The sequence below is a fragment of the Hyla sarda genome, chromosome 5, assembly GCF_029499605.1.
Source record: "Hyla sarda isolate aHylSar1 chromosome 5, aHylSar1.hap1, whole genome shotgun sequence".
NCBI lineage: Eukaryota > Metazoa > Chordata > Amphibia > Anura > Hylidae > Hyla > Hyla sarda.
Genome location: NC_079193.1, coordinates 154,141,397 through 154,162,845, shown reverse-complemented (window position 1 = coordinate 154,162,845; position 21,449 = coordinate 154,141,397). Strand labels below are relative to the sequence as shown.

The window sequence follows — 21,449 nt, the reverse complement described above, 5'->3', positions numbered from 1 at the left end:
TTCATTTCATCCGTCAATGGAGAGAGACTGGTCTGCACCGTGCGTTACCGCACTCAACCGCTACTCATGACTGTTGGAGTTCACCATCATTAACATATTGAATTTTTTGTGCTACCCAACTGCACTTCTGAAATTCTTCTGGTCTTGCCCTGGCTCCAACGTCATTCACCTAGCCTCGACTGGGTCACCGGGGACATTAAGAGCTGGGGATCTTCTTGCCACAAGCGATGTCTTCACCCAGTTTCTTCCTGCCAAGTCTCCATGGCTACTCCTTTGCAAGGTCTTCCTAAGGCCTATCAGGACTTTTCGGACGTCTTTTGTAAAAAGCAGGCAGAGGTCTTACCACCACATAGACCCTATGACTGTCCTATTGACCTGCTCCCTGGTACCACACCGCCCCATGGTAGGATTTACCCACTTTCTGCCCCGGAAACCCAAGCTATGTCTGAGTACATACAAGAAAACCTCAAAAGAGGTTTTATCCGGAAATCTTCCTCCCCGGCTGGAGCTGGATTTTTCTTTGTCGCTAAAAAAGATGGATCTCTCCGCCCTTGTATTGATTACCGCGGTCTCAATAAAATTACCGTAAAAAAACGCTATCCTCTGCCTCTCATCTCCGAACTCTTCGACCGACTGCGAGGTGCTAAGATTTTCACCAAACTAGATCTAAGGGGCGCATATAACCTCATCCTTATTCGAGCAGGTGATGAATGGAAGACAGCCTTCAATACCAAAGATGGTCACTTTGAATACCTAGTCATGCCATTTGATCTATGCAACGCCCCAACAGTCTTTCAGGACTTTGTTAATGAAATTTTTCGGGATATGCTGTACTCTTGTGTGGTAGTCTACCTTGACGACATCCTCATTTTTTCCTCCAACCTAGTGGAACATCGCCTTCATGTTCGTCAAGTGCTCCAGCGACTACTCCAAAATCAACTTTACGCCAAAATCAAGAAGTGTCTATTCGAACGCAGCAGTCTTCCCTTCTTGGGTTACATTGTGTCCGGACAAGGTCTTCAAATGGACCCTGATAAACTTTCTGCGGTAATGGATTGGCCTCGTCCCACTGGCCTGCGAGCAATCCAAAGATTTGCAAATTACTACAGTCAATTCATTCCCCACTTCTCCACCATAGTTGCTCCTATTGTGGCACTGACTAAGAAAAATGCTAATCCGAAATCCTGGCCGCCACAGGCAGAGGAAGAATTAACCACCTCAAAGCCGCCTTCTCCTCTGCTCCAGTTTTGTCCAGACCTGATCCTCAGAAGCCCTTCTTCCTCGAGGTTGACGCCTCCTCTGTTGGAGCCGGAGCTGTTCTCCTACAAAAAATCTGCTAAAGGAAAAAATGTCACTTGCGGATTTTTCTCCAAAACCTTTTCACCTCCAGAAAAAAATTATTCCATCGGAGACCGTGAACTGTTGCCGATTAAGTTGGCCCTTGAGGAGTGGAGACATCTTCTGGAAGGATCCCTTCACCCCATCACCATTTATACAGATCACAAAAATTTGTCATATCTCCAGTCCGCCCAGCGGCTAAATCCTCGCCAGGCTAGGTGGTCGTTGTTTTTTTTCCCGTTTCAATTTTCAGATCCATTTTCGTCCTGCAGACAAGAATGCCAGAGCTGATGCTCTATCTCGTACCACCGATGCCTCTGAAGCCGAGACCCTTCCTCAGCACATCATTCCCCCTGAGTGCCTGATCTCTTCTGCTCCTGCTTCTCTGGTACCTGTCCCTCCAAGAAAGACTTATGTTCCTCCCCGTCTTCGCCTCCGGATCCTCAAATGGGGCCATTCCTCCCTTCTGGCTGGTCACGCTGGAATAAAAAAGACTTTACAGTTGATTGCCAGACACTATTGGTGGTCCTCCTTGGAAAAGGATGTGACCGATTTCGTACGAGCCTGTACAGTATGTGCACGTGACAAGACGCCTCGTCAGAAACCTTCAGGTCTTCTCCATCCGCTGCCAGTGCCTGAACAGCCTTGGTCCCACATAGCCATGGACTTCATCACTGATCTTCCTGTATCCCATGGCAACACGGTCATCTGGGTGGTCGTTGATCGTTTTTCCAAAATGGCTCACTTTACTCCGCTTCCAGGCCTTCCTTCTGCGCCACAGTTGGCAAAGCAATTTTTTCTGCAGATCTTTCATCTTCATGGGCTTCCCACGCATATCGTCTCAGAGAGAGGCATTCAATTTGTGTCTAAATTTTGAAGGGCTCTCTGTAATCAATTAAAGATCAAATTAAATTTCTCGTCCTCCTACCACCCGCAGTCCAATGGACAAGTGGAGAGAGTGAACCAGATCCTTGGTGACTACCTGCGACATTTTGTTTCCTTCCGCCAAGATGATTGGGTCAACCCGTTACCCTGGGCTGAATTCTCGTACAATTTCAAAAACTCTGAGTCATCCGCCAAGTCTCCGTTCTTTGTGGTGTACGGCCGTCACCCTCTTCCCCCCCTCCCCACTTCATCTGGAGTTCCTGCCGTAGATGATTTGACCCTGGACTTCTCTTCTATCTGGAAGGAAACTCAAAAGTCGCTCTCACTGGCCTCTTCTCGCATGAAGAAACATGCAGATAAGAAGAGAAGAGCTCCTCCTGTCTTTGCCCCTGGTGACAAAGTGTGGCTCTCTGCCAAATATATTCGGTTTCGTGTCCCTAGCTACAAGTTGGGTCCTCGTTACCTCGGACCATATAGAATCAAAAGTCAAATCAACTCTGTCTCCTACAAGCTCCATCTTCCTCCTTCTCTTCGTATTCCTAACTCCTTTCATGTATCCCTTCTCAAACCTCTCATTCTTAACCGCTTTTCCCCCAAGGTCATCGTTCCTGCTCCTGTCACTGGGTCCTCTGACGTCTTCTCGGTAAAAGAAATCCTCGCCTCCAAGGTCGTCAGAGGTAAAAAAAGAATTCTCGTTGATTGGGAGAATTGTGGCCCCGAAGAGAGGTCTTGGGAGCCCGAGGACAATATCCTCGACAAGGAGCTCATCCATAGGTTCCTGGGCTCCAAAAAGAGGGGGAGACCTAAGGGGGGGGTACTGTAACGCCGAGCGCTCCGGGCCCCGCTTCCCCTCCGGAGCGCTCACAGCGCTACTCTCTTGCCTGCAGCTCCCCGATCAGACTCGCTGACCAGGAGTGCTGCTCTGTGTCCCTCGGTGGGGATGCGATTCCCGTGGCGAGACGTACCCGCCGGCGGATCGCATCCCGTATCACTCACCGGTCCTGTCCTTCTGCTCTCTAGGGCGCGCGTGCGCCAGGTCTCTCAGCTTTAAAGGGCCAGTGCACCATTAATTGGTGCCTGGCCCAATTAGTTCCAAGCACTCCCTACACTATTTAAACCCACTTCCCCTTCCTGTCCTTGCCGGATCTTGTTGCCTTGTGCCCTGAGAAAGCGTTTTGTGTGTTCCATTGCCTGTGTATCCAGACCCTTGCCGTTGCCCCCGACTACAAATCGTTGCTGCCTGCCCAGACCTTCTGCTACGTCCGACCTTGCTCTTGCCTTGTCCTTCTGTACCGCGCCTGTCTCAGCTGTCAGTGAGGTTGAGTCGCTATCGGGTGGAACGACCTGGGGGTTACCTGCCGCTGCAAGTCCATCCCACTTTGCGGCGGGCTCTGGTGAAAACCAGTAACCCGTTAGATTCCGTTCCCCTGGTATGGCCCACATCATCACCTCACGGACACAGAGGATCCACCACCCGTGTCCTCCCCGCTTACCAGACCGGATTCTGACAGTCTTAAAGAGTTGGAGTAAACTGTAACACTTTATATTGGTAATCCCACCCACAGCAAGCTCAGGAAACATGAAAACAACAGTGCTGCACAGAGACTGGCAGGATAGTATTGAATTTTAGATTATTTCACTGCAAAAGATAAGCACTGTCAGATACAAAACTTTTTATATGTTGTACATCTTGGCAAAACATTAACCTTCCTATTATACTTCCTAAGAAAATTTTGTTTCCTTTTTATAGAAATCATGGCTTATAAAATCATGGCTTTGTCCAAGCTGAATCACAGGCATGGAGAAAAGTTCAGTAAGTGAGGGTGTGCTAGCACTTCTCTGTGCTCTCTCCTGTCTGATAGCCCTCCTCTGTGCTCTCTCCTGTCTGATAGCACTCCTCTGTCGGATAGCACTCCTCTGTGCTCTCTCCTGTCTGATAGCACTCCTCTGTGCTCTCTCCTGTCTGATAGCACTCCTCTGTGCTCTTTCCTGTCTGATAGGACAGGAGAGAGCGCAGAGGAGTACTATCATACGGGAGAGAGCACAAAGAAGTCCTATCAGACTGGAGAGAGCACAGAGGAGTGCTATCAGACAGGAGGGAGCACAGAAGAGTCCTATCCAATAGAACTCCTCTGTGTTCTCTCCTGTCGGATAGGACTCCTCTGTGCTCTCTCCTGTCTGATAGCATTCCTCTGTGCTCTCTCCTGTCTGATAGGACTTCTCTGTGCTCTCTCCCATATGATAGTACTCCTCTGTGCTCTCTCCTGTCCTATCAGACAGGAAAGAGCACAGAGGAGTGCTATCAGACAGGAGAGAGCACAGAGGAGTGCTATCAGACAGGAGAGAGCACAGAGGAGTGCTATCCAACAGGAGAGAGCACAGAGGAGTCCTATCAGACAGGAGAGAGCACAGAGGAGAACTATCAGACAGAAGAGAGCACAGAGGAGTCATATAACACAGGAGAAAGCACAGAGGAGTACTATCAGACAGGAGAGAGCACAGAGCAGTACTATCAGACAGGAGAGAGCACAGAGGAGTGCTATCAGACAGGAGGGAGTACAGAGGAGTGCTAGCAGACAGGAGAGAGCAAGGAGGAGTGCTAGCAGACAGGAGAGAGCACAGAGGAGTACTAGCCCACCCTCACTGGACTTTGTCCATGCATGTGCTTAAGCTATGACAAAGCCATGATTTTATAAGCCATTATTTCTATAAAAAGGAAATATAATTTTCTTATGAAGAATATTAGAAAGGTTACTATTTTGCCAAAATGTACAACATATAAAAGGTTTTTGAATCTGACAACGCCCATTTAAGTTAAACTGAGCAGCAATTGTGAAAATTGACAATACATAAAATGTATAAACCCTGAAAATGTAATTACAGATATCAGTAACTCCTCATTTTTAAACATCTGCATGAATTTAATAAACTTAACCCAGGATAAAAATAAATAAAAAAACAAAATACACTTTTCAATCTAGGATAATATACAGTATATAGGCCAATAAGGAACACACATTTAGATTTCCCTTATTACAATAAAGAAGCTTTGGACATCAAACATATGGAGAGGGAAATGCAGATATGAAAAATGTTTGTTTATGGACTTAATGGTGATCATATTTGAGCTTTTATGTGGGGGAGCCTTTAGTAATGATTTATTTATTAATTGTACAGATTTCGGTATGTTTGTGAATCTCTTTGTTATGATCCTCATTCACCCACTTCTAAAGCCTCTGTCAACATTGGATCGCCATAAAGCATAGGCCTGGCTAAACTCAGGCACCCTTAACTCTCATGATGTGTGCCGCATGCAGCCACACCTTAGCAACTGCTGCGCCCGAGCTGTATATTTGCCCAAGCTACATTCGTATCACTAAGGAGGGAAATCAGGAATCTTAGCTTATCATTCCAAGATAAATGCTCACTTGTTTCAAAGAGCCTCTACAATGATTAGGATGACATTAATTAGGATAGCACTACGAAAGTGGAGGGGGGGGGGGGGATACAGTTAACCCACCGGTGGCACTGGATTCTGTGGCAACAGAAATAGGTTCTGAAGCAAGAGCAGAAGCAGCTCCCAGTTGAGGCATAGGAAGCTCTAGGTGATCTGTATGATTTAAAAGGGTCTGCATCACAAGTGTCAATTTCTTAATCCTCTGATCTTGCAGATGTATCCAAGTGAAAATGTTTAGTACTGGTGGACTGCCCCACCACCATCTGGATTCAAAGCCCTTGTATAATGTCAGGAACCACAAAACCAGATGGAGACAACAGTGATCATATTGGAATCCATCAACTTGGTCAAACACACAACTAGGGGTCTGGAGCCAAAGTGGGTACTCTGGAAGAGCCGAAAGTAGCCATACCAGAAATCAGCGTAGTCAGGACCAGGATCAAGAACAAAGGGAATGTCAGCCACTCCAGGCTCATACAAGGAATAACAAACAGAAAAAAGAGGAATGTGCTTGAAGATCAGAGACCATGCAAGGGCAGAGGCAGTCTGAACTGTTACAGCTTAAATAACCAGGGCCCAGCAGGGAAGGGTTGCTAATCATCCAGGGAAACGAGGAGCTGATTGTTATTGTCATCTGAGCTGCCTTGCTGAGAAGCAGGTAGTGGAGCGGCGGAAGGGTAAGAACCCTAGCAGAGTTACACAAACTGCATACAACAACCTGTTCTGCTGTTTTCAGCTTCCCAGAGGTGGGTCCCGCATCAATCAGAAATGTATGGCATATTCTGTGAAAATGCTATAAAATGTGCCACAATGGAATACTGCTTCAACAGTAATCAGGAGAAAGGGATTTGCGGGGATGTACCATGTATATATTAGAAACTTGCCAGGTTGATGCCAAAGGGAACACACACTAATTCAAGCACATAACCTCTATAAAGCAGTATTCTGAGCTGCTGGATGTACCCTTAAAGTCTGAAATAAGGGTTTCAGTGACGACTGTGCAAGTGTAAGTTGATAAAGAGAAAGGCTTTGTGTGTTGGATTTTACCTTCTCGACCCTATAGTCCTGAGAGAGATAAGCCACCGACAGAGCTGTCTGATTGTGGCTTACCCCTCCCCCTAGAGGAAACATGAATGTTCATCTGAGCTAAACATTCATGTGTATGGGGAGGTAACTGTAACCCGATTGTTCAATCGTTTTTAAAAGTGTATGGTTACCTTTAGGACTATGCATTCTTATTACAGATCAATTTGAGAAGCATGCCGTAGTTTTGCATGATTACATTTTACAGTAATATTTTATGCCTGCAATGACATTAAAAGCATACAGTAAAACAGTAAATATTTAAATGAAATACAGTGTGTAACATTCCATTTGTAAAACCACCCATTGAAAAAGCTTCAATCTAACCTTCTCTCCTACTGCTTGGCCCTGCAACTGGAGATTCTGGGACACCAGGAGTCCTTTCTGAATTAATACTTTGACTAGAGAGATCATCAGACCATTGGATTGACCCATCACCATGGTCCCTGTCTGGCTCTGGGCTTTGATTAGAATCAGGCATGGATTCAAAGGCGCTGTTTTCCTCCTCCTCGTCATCTTGAGAGGAGAAGACAGTACTTTCTGACATTCTGGCACTGTCCACAGAAGAGAAACGAGTGTGGCTGGAAAATCGATTGTGGCTATCATAACAAGAAGGGCTATAACAAGAGGTACTGTAGCATGAGGTGCTATAACAGGAAGTGCTATAGCATGAGGTGTCACATGTGTCACAGTCATGATCCCCATGAACCCTGGGACTAGAGTCACTCTCACTTTCAGTTCTAGGCTGCTCTCCATCCACACAGAGGTGGTTACAGACAGGTGGGTGATCACTGGAAATATCATGGGGCAACGTACTTCTACTGATTTCTTGGTCATCTGCTGCATCTGCTACATTTTCAAGAGAAGGATCAGCTGTCATGGTTTCAGTTTCACTCACAATGTCCTTCTCAGACATCTCCTTCACTGTTGACTCCTCATCAATATCTATGCTGTTCTGCTCTTCGTCTTCTTCCCCATCTCCATCCAACTGAGCTGATGGCAAACTGTGAAGTAAGTTGTGAATCCTAATATAATGTGTGCGGGGTGTTTCGGGTTCTCCACATGCAGATGCTATAACTGTTTCTAATTCAGACACTGGTAAGGAGCAAGGCCTAGTTTTTCTCTTCACAGCGTTTCTAAGTTTGGGTTCATTATTCTCTTGCTGACTTAATTCTTCTGGCTCTTCACCATTTTTGTCTTGCTCCTTGTCTGCTTCAACTAGTAAACTTTCCTCCATAGCAGTTATTACATCTGGGCCAACTCCTTCAGAGGTGGCACTAGGTTCTACATTAGTCTCTACTTTGGTTTCAGCTTCAGAAGGAACGGCAATTTCCTGCTCGGAATCTGGAGCTGTAACTTGTAAGTGGTCATTAGCTGGGCTACTTTCCAATGCACAGTCTTCCTGCGCATTGGCCAAAAGAGACCCATGACCTGTCGTTACTATTGTTGTCTTATGTAAACTGTTTTGACTTATTGATCTAGTGTCTATTGCTGGGTGTCTATCACGTGCAGCTCTAGAAACACATCCATTTGGTAACTCTGAGGTTGGGTTATCAGTGGCTACTGAGGTTCTCCTCTGAGGTTCATTAGAGAGGACTTCAACTGGGTGACGTAATGGACTTTCATGGAGCACTGGATCAGGGTCTGTAGAGACAGAGACCTCCTCATCATCTGAAAGAATAAATGATACATTTAGTATACAAACTGCACAAAGACAACAACTGAATATAGTAGGTAAATACAGCACTAACTATAGTTTTCTTTATATCAATATGTGCTCTACTGTATATTTTAAACTATTTTCAGGATTGCTCATACAGAAACATTGTTTGTTCATTTTTTTTTCAGGGTAGCCAGGACTGTAAACATACATTTTCATACTTTCATAAATATGAAGAATTTCTCCTCCAGTATAGATATATTAAAATGAAAACATGTTATATTACGTTTATACTGGTAAGCATTTTCATTATAATATAAATAAAAAAAGGCAACTGCAGCAGATATAAATACAAACATTTGGAGAACTGGAACATGGTGCCAAAGAAGAGGGGAATGTTTTTTCCCTTTCCCACTTACTGTGTCAAGATCTGATGTAACTATAATTTCCATGAGTCAAACAGAAAAGGTATATATGTACTCAAGGGCGGTGATAAGGTGGAGATAGGCTGGATTTGCCTGAGCTTTTGCCATGCTAGCAAAACGCCCCTGAGCACTTGAGCCTCTTTTCCATATTAACAAATAGGCTTATATCTTCCCAAATTAGAAAACTATTGAAATACAAAAGTTGTGCCCAGAATGTTGATGACTAGCCCTATGTAGCCATAGGTTTATTTACACCCCATATTTTCCTGCTGACAGTTCCACTTTAACATAATTATTTATATATTATAATTGTTTATAAGGATACTCTCTGTTTGCTATTATTTGATGCCTCATATAATGTATGCCCCTCTGGCCCTACTCTAGGCATAGCTCAGTGTATATTCCATATCTCAAACCCATCAGGAAATATATGTTGATTAATACCTAATACATATAATAATGTGATAAATAAACAAAGCAAATATAAGTCAATGTGCATATAGTCAAATATAACCGCCTGCACCAGGCTTCTTGCTCCCAGCATACAATGTAGATCATCAATCAGAACAAGACTAATTGTGGAGTGCTATTTAAAACTTCACTTTTATTATTTATGTACTAAAAGCCACCATACAACATAAGGTGTTATAACTAGACAACCACCAAAATGATAATTATAAATAATTCTTAGTGATGCACCAAGTTAATACCATCACCTGGATGGATTTACACAAACATATGTCACTTAATATTGGCTTATACGGTACCCCACGCGTTTCTACCCAAATTTCTGGGTGTCCTCAGGGGTAACCAATTAGAAATTCATGACAAAGATAGCCAGTATACAAAAGAATATATATACAAAATGTTATGTGGCCTAAATAAGAGATAAAGGGGGGGGGGGGGGCACCCGATGCTAGTGTTCGCACCCCTAATTGAACTGCAGTGGAAGATCAAGCTGGCAATATGTGACGGTTTAGTAACAGTTTCAGGTCCAGTCCACCGCTCGTTCACCGGGTCTCGGAGGAAGCGCTACCCGCTATGGCGGGGAGCCGTCTCTGTATGACAGCTGAAACGCGTCGGGTACCGTATAAGCCAATATTAAGTGACATATGTTTGTGTAAATCCATCCAGGTGATGGTATTAACTCTGATCATCGCTAAGAATTATTTAGAATTATCATTTTGGTGGTGGTCTAGTTATAACACCTTATGTTGTATGGTGGCTTTTAGTACATAAATAATAAAAGTGAAGTTTTAAATAGCACTCCCCAATTAGTCTCGTTCTGATTGATGATCTAAATAAACAAAGCAAATATACAAATATGTGTTGAAGGAGGCAGAGATACTGTACCGGGATGAATAGATGATGTTATTTCAAATCGGAACTGTAGTTGTCCACTGACATGATCTGTAGGCAGCCGGCGGCCCAAGGTATAGCTGACAACACGATCCCTGGGCATAAAACATGAATGGAGTAATAGATTGTAATACTGGAAAATTACCTAGCTTAACAAGGAAATGTCATATACAATACCCTTATTGATAATTCAGGCACAATGATGTCAAAACAATTGTGGATGTTCCTGGTACTGCCCATTTAAGTGCTGCGATAAGCTAAGCTACAGTACCAGGTACAGTCACAGTCATATGGACGCAGCTATTCCTGGAAAAACAACACAGCAGCGTCATAGTTCTGCTGATCAGTGACCACCATACATGTCATAAAATGAAATACTATTGGATCCAAGCAAATGTGTTCCAAGCAAATGGAAATGTTTTTTTTTTCAGTTGGACCAAAAATCACTGGTTACTGGTTTAGTGATAGCATTACAGCTTTTATTCAGCTGTTGTAATAAACACACATAAGCAATATCTGAAACAATGTGTAAAAATTACCCATTTAACAAATTGTTCATATTGTTTCAAATATTGCTTATGTGCATTTTCTAATAATAATAATAATAAAATCTATAATGTTATCACTAAATCAGTGTTCTTTTCAGTGTATCTGAAAGATAAAGGGGATAATGTATTTAAAGTGTAGCTCCGATGATGCTTCGGTGGCAGGATACTTGTTTAAGAATCGCTGCAACTTTGTAGGCCGAGACTTGCCTGCTGCTAAAACAATCAGGGCATGGATTTGCAGGAAGTCCCATGCAAGTCTTCGCTTTAGTCTTGGGCATTTCTAAGGCCACGAAATAGCAGGGAGATTTAAACAGTTATTGAGGCAAAATTAGAGTTATGCTTTAATGTCAGCATCCCTTTAGTAATAAAAATTAATTCTTAGGTTTTGAGTACAGCACACAATTAGGGTATGTTCACGCAAGCTTAATATGCTGCAGATTTGATACTCCAAAATTCACAATGTTCTACAGCAGCAGCATTATGGAGGGGATCTTCATCCACACATTGTGTAAAAAAATCTGACAAAAATTTGTAGTAATTGATAATGCTTGTGACCCTCTCTCTAATGATCTTTACCTGACCAAAATCTGTACAGCCAATCTGAAGATATGACTATACATAATACATGACTATAAACATATTTATGTTAATTTGCAGAAAATAGCAATGGGGCGCATGCGCCAGCTCGACATACAGACAGCATCGGGAGAAGGTGAAAATGAATGAAGGATTGGGTTGGATGCGAGAGAGATGCATTATTATTGCTAAAACAGCAAATACGTTTAAAGTCATGTCTCTAGAATGGCTGAACAGATTTCAGTCAGGTAAAGATCACAGAAGGAGAGTCACCCACACTGTGATCCAGTATATTCAGTTTAGGATGGGTGATCCTCCTGTCAGTTGCCCTTGAATTAGTTTATTGATTTGGTGTTGTTTAGGTTTTGCTGAGTAAAGAGTGTAGAAAAGTAGCATAGTCTGCAACTGCTGATTTTTAATGCATTGTTTATTTTTTTTCACCTACAACTATCATATAATCTGCAGTAACAAATGCACACCAAAATTCACGCAACTTGGTGCCAATTTTTTTTACTACAGCTTTTGGAGCAGTGGAAAACCTGGAGTGTATCAACACTCTTAGTGGATTTTCCCATCTCATAAATATAAATATATAATGACTAAACTGGTTGTGATATTCATTCTTTTAGTAAAATATCTTATTTAAAAGTTTTGATCAGCCGGGACCTGAGTGTTAAAGGGGTATTTTGGCATCTTATTCCCTATCCTAAGATGTCTGATCACACCCCTTCCCATAGACATGAATGGAGGGGGCGTGGTGTTACATCACGAGGGGTGACACCATGTCTACAATCCTGGAAACACAGAGGATTCCGAGACTGGAGCAGCAGGCAGGCATAGAATGCGGAGATCACGGGGGGTCCCAGCGGTGGGCCCGCCGCGATCAGACATCTTATCCCCTATCCTTTGGATACGGGATAACATGTCTATGGCCGGAAAACCCCTTTAAGACCTCCCCCAAAGAACTTCACTTCCCATCTCGTCTGAAGCACATAGCCGCATGCTTCTACCAACTCGTTCTAACGATCAGTGGGAATTCTAACATCCTGATCCCAGCCGATCTCTGGGACATGTCAAAAGTTTATTCTAATGATAGGGGTACTTCAAGAGAGGTCAGAGCACCATGATTATAAAGATATGCCCTCAATTAAAAGATGGGTGTACTATAAATTTCCAAAAAGAATGATTAGCTGAATTACTAGTCACAATTTTTAAGCCAATGTTTGTGGGATATACAGTATATCTAATATAGCATAATCCAGCAGAGGTTAGCTAATAAGCAATGCTTACCCAATGGCATGTCTCTCCAACAGCCTCTGCACTGGCATAGACAGCTTTCCTAAAAATCGTTTGATGATTGGCCGACTCTTTGCAAACTTATCCTTTACTTCAATTTCTAGCACATCGGTTGGAAGGGAGACAAAGCTGTATAGCTGTGAAAATGAGAGAGAGATCATTATAAGACCTGCTTTGATTTCCTTTACTAATGCTTTAATGGGACTGCACTGTGGCATCAGGCACAAGTATTTGTATGGACGAACATTGGGTGAATTTTATTAAAACCACCATTTCACATGCCGATCTTCAGTAAACTCCCCCTACTGTTAAAATTGACAATTTTATTCAGATGTGCCATCTTTGAGCAGGCATACATTTCAACTATGATTTACATGAGTTCACTGGTGTAAATTATAGTAAAGTTGACGGGCCGTCATGGCCATGCCGAAACCTAGTCTAAATTAATATTAACCCCCCCCTCCCCCATTGTGTCAGTGTAAATCATGAGGAGGCCACATCACTAAATGGAGTGCCCTTCTATTCTACTTTTAGGCATGCTCAAACACATATTGCTTACCCTAAGTCTACTGGCCCTTATTGACATATCTTTGACAGACAGTTAAGCAGTGCTACAGTGAGGATCAAAAGTTTGGGCACCCCAGGTAAACATTTGTATTAATGTGCATAAAGAAGCCAAAATGCATCAAATTACAGATTAGACATTCTTATAATATGTCAACAAAAGTTAGATTTTATTTCCATCATTTACACTTTCAAATTAACAGAAAACAAAAAAAATGGCATCTGTAAAAGTTTGGGCACCCTGCAGAGTTAATATCTTGTACTGCCCCCTTTGGCAAGTATCACAGCTTGTAAACGCTTTTTGTAGCCAGCCAAGAGTCTTTCAATTCTTGTTTGAGGTATCTTTGCCCATTCTTCCTTACAAAAGTCTTCCAGTTCTTTGAGATTTCTGGGCTGTCTGTCACGCACTGCTCTTTTAAGGACTATCCATAGATTTTCAATTATGTTGAGGTCAGGAGATTGTGAAGGCCATGGCAAAACCTTTGGTTTACGCCTCTTGATGTAATCCCCCATGGATTTCGAGGTGTGTTTAGGATCATTATCCATTTGTAGAAGCCATCCTCTCTTTAACTTCAGCTTTTTCACAGATGGCATCAAGTTAGCATCCAAAATTTGCTGAAATTTTATTTAATCCATTTTTCTTTCTACTCGTGAGATTTTCCCTGTGCAACTGGCTGCAATACAACCCCAAAGCATGATTGATCCACCCCATGCTTAACAGTTGGACAGAGGTTCTTTTCATTAAATTCTGTTCTCCTTCTTCTCCAAACATACCTTTGCTTATTCCAGCCAAAAAGTTACATTTTAACCTCATCGGTCCACAGAACTTGTTTCCAAACTGCATCAAGCTTGTCTATATGTTCGTTTGCAAAGTTCAAACGCTGATTTTTGTGGTGAGGATGTAGAAGAGGTTTTCTTCTGATGACTCTTCCATGAAGACCATATTTGTTCAAGTATCTCTTTATAGTGGAATAGTGTACCACAACTCCAGTGTCTGCCAGATTGTGCAGTCAAACGTGGGTTTTGAATTGTTTTTCTGACAATCCTGCAAGTTGTTCTGTCTGATATTTTTCTTGGTCTTCCAGATCTCGCTTTAACTTCCACTGTTCCTGATGACTGCTATTTCTTAATTACATTCCAAAAGAGGATATTGACATCTGAAAACGTTTTGCTATCTCCTTATAGCCTTCTCCAGCTTTGTGAGCATCAACTATTTTCAGTTTCAGACTTCTAGAAGAACCCATGGTGCTGATTGTTGGGGCAAGGTCAGATGAATCTGGGCATTTAAAAACTATGAGATTGACATCACCTGGTCTTCCCAGATGATGATTGAGAACAATCCATGACACTGGCAGGTCTCAGCTTTGCAAAGGGGGCAGTGCATGCTATCAATTCTGCAGGGTGCCCAAACTTTTGCAAATGCCATTTTTTTTGTTTTCTGTTATTTTTAAAATGTAAATGATGGAAATGAAATCTAACTTTTGTTGACATATTATAAGAATGTCTAATCTGTAATTTAAAGCCTTTTGGAGATTTTTCCATCTTTCCTTGGCTTCTTTATGCAATTTTTACCTTGGGTGCCCACACTTTTGATCCCCACTGTATATGCTTCTGCAGTATTTTAATTTTTTCACCTGACATCGGAGTACCCCTTTAGTGAGAACATGCCACCACATTATCTCCTATAGTGTGTACAGATTTTCAAGACGTTAAGTAAGTAAGTTATTAATAAATTATTATCACCAGTTAGGATAGATTCATATAACAGATAGGGTTACCCCTTTCCCTTATAAAAATGATATAATGAAAGTCAAGTTAGGGTTGTTTAGAATAGGTTTGAGTGTGTTATTCTCTGTATCAAGGCTGTGTTCACACAATGGCCCTCATTTACTATTGCAAACCTGACATGTCTTGTAGGTTGTGCGCCAGATTCTAGTGCATTGGGAGAGAAATTCTGTCTGCGCCAGAATTTGCACCAGAATTGAAAAAAAACCCGTCTAACTCCCCACTTTACTAAGAAAATCATAAAAAGGGGTGTGGCCATTGGGAAAAGGGGACGTGGTCACCAAAAAGGAGCGTTTTCCCGACATTTTCACAAAAAAAAAAACATATTCACTAAGGTTTGTACAGAAAATGTGGTGGATTTCAGCTTAGGAAAGCCTGACAGATTAGAACATGTGTAAAAAGGAAAATGTAAGGAAAGTGGAAAATGTAGGGAAACCTTAGTAAATACAGTGGGAAAAAAATTGTAGGGAATAAAAAACCCACAAAGAAACCTACACAACAAATCAGGGCCAATGTGATTTTTCTGCGTTTCTACTATATTTTTGGTGCAATAATGGCATAAAATAACACTGTGCATGGCAAAAATTCAGAAAAACACCAGTCTAGTTGTGGTTGGTTGTAACAGGGACACATTAGGCTTCTTCCCTTATGTACACCTGTTACCTACCATGCTGTCATTTGGTTACTTATTTAGTTTTTTTTATAGGTAATGATAGGGTTATGGTTAAAAGGGGTATTCCGGTGGAAAACAAGTGGAAAACAAATGTTTTCAAACTGGTGACTAAAAGTTATACAGATTTGTAAATTAGAAAAACAGCAAGTAGCCAGCGGTAAACGAACTTCACTTTATTTCACGATAACATCAATAAAAGCTCTCAGCGGCAGTCCATAAAAACGGGAACGTAGAAACATGCATGACGACGTTTCTGGTCTTGCAACCTTTATCAAATGCATTTGATAAAGGTCGCAAGATCAGAAACGTCGTCATGCATGTTTCTACGTTCCTGTTTTTATGGACTGCCACTGAGAGCTTTTATTGATGTTATCATGAAATAAAGTGAAGTTCGTTTACCGCTGGCTACTTGCTGTTTTTGTACCATACGTTGGAGATTTGCCGTGCGGACGGGTCGTCTGAGCTGACTTCCTCTGCTTGCTAGATTTGTAAATTACTTCCATTTAAAAATCTTAAAGGGGTCCTCTGGTGCTTACACATCTTATCCCCTATCCAAAGGATAGGGGATAAGATGTCTGATCGCGGGAGTCCCGCCGCTGGGGACACCCAGGATCTTGCACGCGGCACCCCGTTTGTAATCAATCCCCGGAGCGTGTTTGCTCCGGGACTGATTACCGGCGACCACAGGGCGGGCAGCGTGTGACGTCACGCCCCCGCCCCCTTGTGATGTCACGCTCCGCTCCTCAATGCAAGCCAATGACAGCTATCACGCCCCCTCCCGTGGGCTTGCATTGAGGGGCGGAGCGTGACGTCACACGGGGGCGGAGGCGTGACATCACACGCCGCCGGCCTTGTGGTCGTCGGTAATCAGTCCCGGAGCGAACACGCTCCAGGGACTGATTACAAACGGGGTGCTGCCTGCAAGATCCCGGGGGTCCCCAGCGGCGGCATTCCCGCAATCAGGCATCTTATCCCCTATCCTTTGGACAGGGGATAAGATGTGTAAGCACCGGAGAACCCCTTTAAAGGCTCAACTCTTGCGGCGCAACTCTTTTAACTTCCCCTGTGCCCGGGCTACAAAAACAAAAAAAAACTAACCTTAACTCACCTTCCTATGTTCCCCCGTTGAACCGATATTGGCATCCCGTTCCTCCACTGCTTCTCAGCTTCCTGCTTGGGCTTGGAACATCACACTGCAGTCAGCGCATCACCGGCTGCAGGGATGTCCCACCTTGGCCGGCGATATGTCATGTAAGGAGCCCAGCCAGCAGGGAGAAGGCGGGGCTCTAGCTCCTTACATGACAGTGCACTCAGCCTATCACTGGCCGAGGCGGGATATCGCTGCGGTCGGCGATATGCTGACTGTAGTGTGACGCTTCGAGCAGCAGCGGAGGAACAGGATGCCAATATTGGCGCAACGGGGGAATGTAGGTGAGTTAAAGTTTGTTTTTCTACTTTGTGCAACCCAGACACAGGTGAAGTTAAAAGAGTTACTTCTTAGCTGCTGTATACTCCAGAAAAAGTTGTATAGTTCTTTCCAGTTTTACCACAGTGCTCTCTACTGTCCACAGCAGGAGAGCTTTCCTATGGGGATTTGCTCCTGCTTTGGACAGTTCGTGATATGAACACAGGTGTCAGCAGAAAGCACTGTGGTCAGACTAAAAAGAACTATACAACTTCCTCTGTAGCATACTGCAGCTGATAAGTACTGGAAGGCCTAAGATTTTTATGTAGAAGTAATTTACAAATCTGTTTAACTTTCTGGAGCCAGTTGATATGAAAAAAAATGTCTTTTTTATGTAGTCGCATCTCCATGAGTGATTACAGTCTATGTACAGCAATATGGGATATCTTGCAGCTGGATAAATACTAGGTTATAAAGATTGGTTTGGTTGTAACCAAAAACCCCTAGCATTGTAAGGAAGCACTGCTTACCACAAAACCATAATGGCAGATTATAATTTAAAGGTCAAACCATGAAGCTTTTATTATAGAAAGAATAGCAGGACATACAGCAGTTTCCAGCAATGGGGCAAAAAGGTCCTTAGACCAAACAAATGATACAAAACAATTCGGTACATATAGGAAGTCCAACAGACATGAGTATTTACAACAGATTAGAAGGGGTCTACCATAGGGTATAATGATGAGCTAAACCAACAAGTGGTAGTCCGACTGTCCCCGCAAACATCAAGTAGTACAGTGCTAGTACAATGACAAAGGATAAGACATATGGAGATGATAACCAAGGTTCCCATACTGTATTAAAACGTTCCACTGTATCTTCCCTAATGGCAGAAAGTTTTTCATAGAGTAGAATTGTGTTCACTCTCGAGATAACAGATTGGAGATGTAAGGTAGGCTGTTTCCCCTGGGATGCTATATGGATTCTGTCCGCCAACAAGATAAACTGAGCCAGGCGGAACACCCCATAGCACATCCTGGAGGGTTTAAAGCCAAGAAGGCAGCTGGCAGGTGTCCTCGGGAGGTGAGTAGGCAATATGGAATGCAGTAGGTCCAGCACCTGAGTCCAGAAGGCAGACACCACAGGGCATGACCACCACACATGATACATTGTACCCAGCATTCCACAACCTCGGAAACAAAGAGGCGAGACAGCGGGGTAAATCTTATGCAATCTAGCTGGGACTAAATAGGCCCTATGCAAAACCTTGAGGGCCGTTTCCGCCAATGAGAATCTGCCAACTGCCTCGGCTGATCACCTCACAACCATCCCTCCATTGAGACACAGAGTATGTAGAATGAATATCTGCCTCCCAATCTCGCATAAATTTCAGTTTACCATCGGACTGTGGTGAGTTAACATGTGAGTATACGGCAGAGAGGAGATCTGGAGCATCAGGGGCATACAGTGCCCTCGCTTCAAAAGATGTGGGAAGAATGTCACGAGGTTGGGGGAGCAGTGAACGTAAAAAAGAGAATATCTGACATGCCCTAAATAATTCTGTAGGTGGTTTAGGGTAAGACATCATAAAGGAGTCGAATGTATGTAATCTACGCCCTAGGAAAAAATCATAAAGTTTGCAGAAGCCAGATGTTGTGCACCATGTAAATCCCCCGGGGAGTATCCCAGGAGAGAAAAGAGGGTTAGCAAAGATCGGGAGCAAAGGAGAGACAGGAGACTGCAGAGTGAACTTAAAGCGAACCTGACGCCAGAGAGACAGAGAATAAAGTGTCACAAGGGCCGATGATTGCAGCAGCGATTGTATAGGGCATGTGGCCCACATGAGCGCAGCTAGTGTGTAAGGGGCTACTAAGGAGCCTTCCAGCGCGACTCCTCTCGGAGCACCTTCTGGCATGTTAATTAAAGCTAGTTGTGCCAGCCTAGCTGCATAATAGTACTTCAAATAGATTGGGGACTGACAGTCCACACACTCGTTTATGATAAAACATGGTTGCCGAAGCAATTCGCGGTTTCTTAGAGGCCCATATGTACATCATTATATCCCTCTGTAGGGACTTAATGTTGGGTTTAATTATAGGAATAGGTAGGGATCTAAACAAGTAAAGTATGCGGGGAAGGATAACCATTTTTATTATATTCATCCTACCTAGCCAAGATAGGTACGGGAAGTTCCATTTAGCCAAATCAGTGCGGATCGAGCGATAGAGGGGGGGGGGGGGTAATTAGCGTTATACAGAGAAAGGATGGAGGGAGTGATTTTAACCCCCAAATATTGTAGTCCCGATGAGGAGTCCCAAAAAACAAAGTTCAGGGATATTAAGTGTTGCAAGGGGGTCGGGACATTGCAGTATAAAATTTCGGATTTAGTTATATTTATGCGGAGTCCCGAGTGAGTGGAGAAGTCGGTGAGAATCTTAAGGAGGCTCGGCAGGGACACAAGAGGGTCAGTTAAGGTAAGCAGTAGATCATCCGCAAAAAGGTTAACTTTGTAGTCTCGAGAAGCTACAAATACGCCCTCAATATCAGGGCAGGCCCGTGTCAAGGCTGCTAATGGTTCCATAACCAACGCAAACAACGCTGGGAATAGCGGACATCCCTGTCGCGTACCCCGCCAAACCTCCAAGGGCTGGGGCAAGGTGGAAGGGAGTTTTAAGAAAGCTCTAGGGGTAGAGTATAGACACCTTAGGATTTGAATAAAAGATCCAGAGAAACCATATTTGGTGAGCACTGCAAACAGATACTGCCAAGACACGCTGTCAAATGCCTTCTCTATGTCCAGGGAAAGGGCACAGAGTGGCTTCGCGTGAGTATTAGACCATTGAATAAGAACAAGAATCTTCCTGACATTATCAGGCGCTTGCCGTCCAGGCACAAAACCTACTTGATCCATATTCGCCAGCGAAGGCAGAAATCTGTTCAAGCATCTCGCCAAAATATAGGTGAGCAATTAAGAGTCTATATTCAGAAGAGAGATGGGCCTATAATTTGCTACCTGGTGATGATCCTTATGAGGTTTAGGCAAAATGGTGATCATGGCATCCAGGAATTCTGACGGGAGAGAGGAGGAGGAAACGAGAGAGTTAAAAAACTGCAACAAAAACGGGGACAGTATAGAGCCAAATTTCTTATAATACGCTGCGGTCAGGCCATCAGGCCCAGGAGATTTTCCAAATTTGAGCCTAGCTATCCCATCCGAGAGCTCCTCGGATGAAATAGGTGCATTCAATATCTCTCCAGCATCAGGAGGGAGATGTGGAAGAGAAACCGAGGCCAAGGAAGTAGAGAGAGCATCAGAGAAGGATAGAGGCGGGAAGGTTCAGTGTACAGGCTAGAGTAAAAAGAGTGAAATGCAGAATATATTTTATCAGAGTGGGAAGTGTGTACCCTGGTCTTAACTGGATACTGTGAACTCTGTTGAAGGAAGAGGTCTGTTTTAACATGGAAGCCAGTAATCTATCTGGTTTGTTTGAAGATTTATAGTAAAATGCCCTGGTCCATCTCAGAGCCCTCTCCACTACCGTGGACTGAAGAGCATCCAGTTGCAATTTAGTGTCCCTGAGTTCCCTGTAGAGGAACGGAGAGGGGTTGTCACGATGCCGGCTGGCAGGTAGTGGATCCTCTGTGCCAGAGAGGGATTGGCGTGGACCGTGCTAGTGGATCGGTTCTAAGCCACTACTGGTTTTCACCAGAGCCCGCCGCAAAGCGGGATGGTCTTGCTGCGGCGGTAGTGACCAGGTCGTATCCACTAGCAACGGCTCAACCTCTCTGGCTGCTGAAGATAGGCGCGGTACAAGGGAGTAGACAGAAGCAAGGTCGGACGTAGCAGAAGGTCGGGGCAGGCAGCAAGGATCGTAGTCAGGGGCAACGGCAGGAGGTCTGGAACACAGGCTAGGAACACACAAGGAACGCTTTCACTGGCACAATGGCAACAAGATCCGGCAAGGAAGTGCAGGGGAAGTGAGGTGATATAGGGAAGTGCACAGGTGAAGACACTAATTGGAATCACTGCGCCAATCAGCGGCGCAGTGGCCCTTTAAATCGCAAAGACCCGGCGCGCGCGCGCCCTAGGGAGCGGGGCCGCGCGCGCCGGGACAGGACCGAGGGAGAGCGAGTCAGGTACGGGAGCCGGGGTGCGCATCGCGAGCGGGCGCTACCCGCATCGCGAATCGCATCCCGGCTGGAAGCGGAATCGCAGCGCCCCGGGTCAGTGGATCTGACCGGAGCGCTGCAGCGGGGAGAGTGTAGCGAGCGCTCCGGGGAGGAGCGGGGACCCGGAGCGCTCGGCGTAACAGTACCCCCCCCCTTGGGTCTCCCCCTCTTCTTAGAGCCTGAGAACCTGAGGAGCAGACTTTTGTCTAGGATGTTGTCCTCAGG

The 21,449-nt window shown here is 44.1% G+C and overlaps 1 protein-coding gene across 5 annotated transcripts in view; it reads right to left on the bottom strand.

The window, feature by feature from the left end:
* HECW1 (HECT, C2 and WW domain containing E3 ubiquitin protein ligase 1) overlaps positions 1-21,449 on the bottom strand; it is a 341,519-nt gene that overhangs the window by 89,669 nt on the left and 230,401 nt on the right. For 4 of the 5 annotated variants that reach the window (XM_056520523.1, XM_056520524.1, XM_056520527.1 and 1 more), the window contains 3 exons: positions 12,622-12,764; positions 10,202-10,302; positions 7,091-8,434 (listed from right to left, as the gene is read on the bottom strand). In XM_056520523.1, the coding sequence (XP_056376498.1) occupies positions 7,091-8,434; positions 10,202-10,302; positions 12,622-12,764 (1,588 nt within the window). The remainder of the gene's footprint in view (positions 1-7,090; positions 8,435-10,201; positions 10,303-12,621; positions 12,765-21,449) is intronic. The other variant, XM_056520526.1, reaches the window with a different exon arrangement.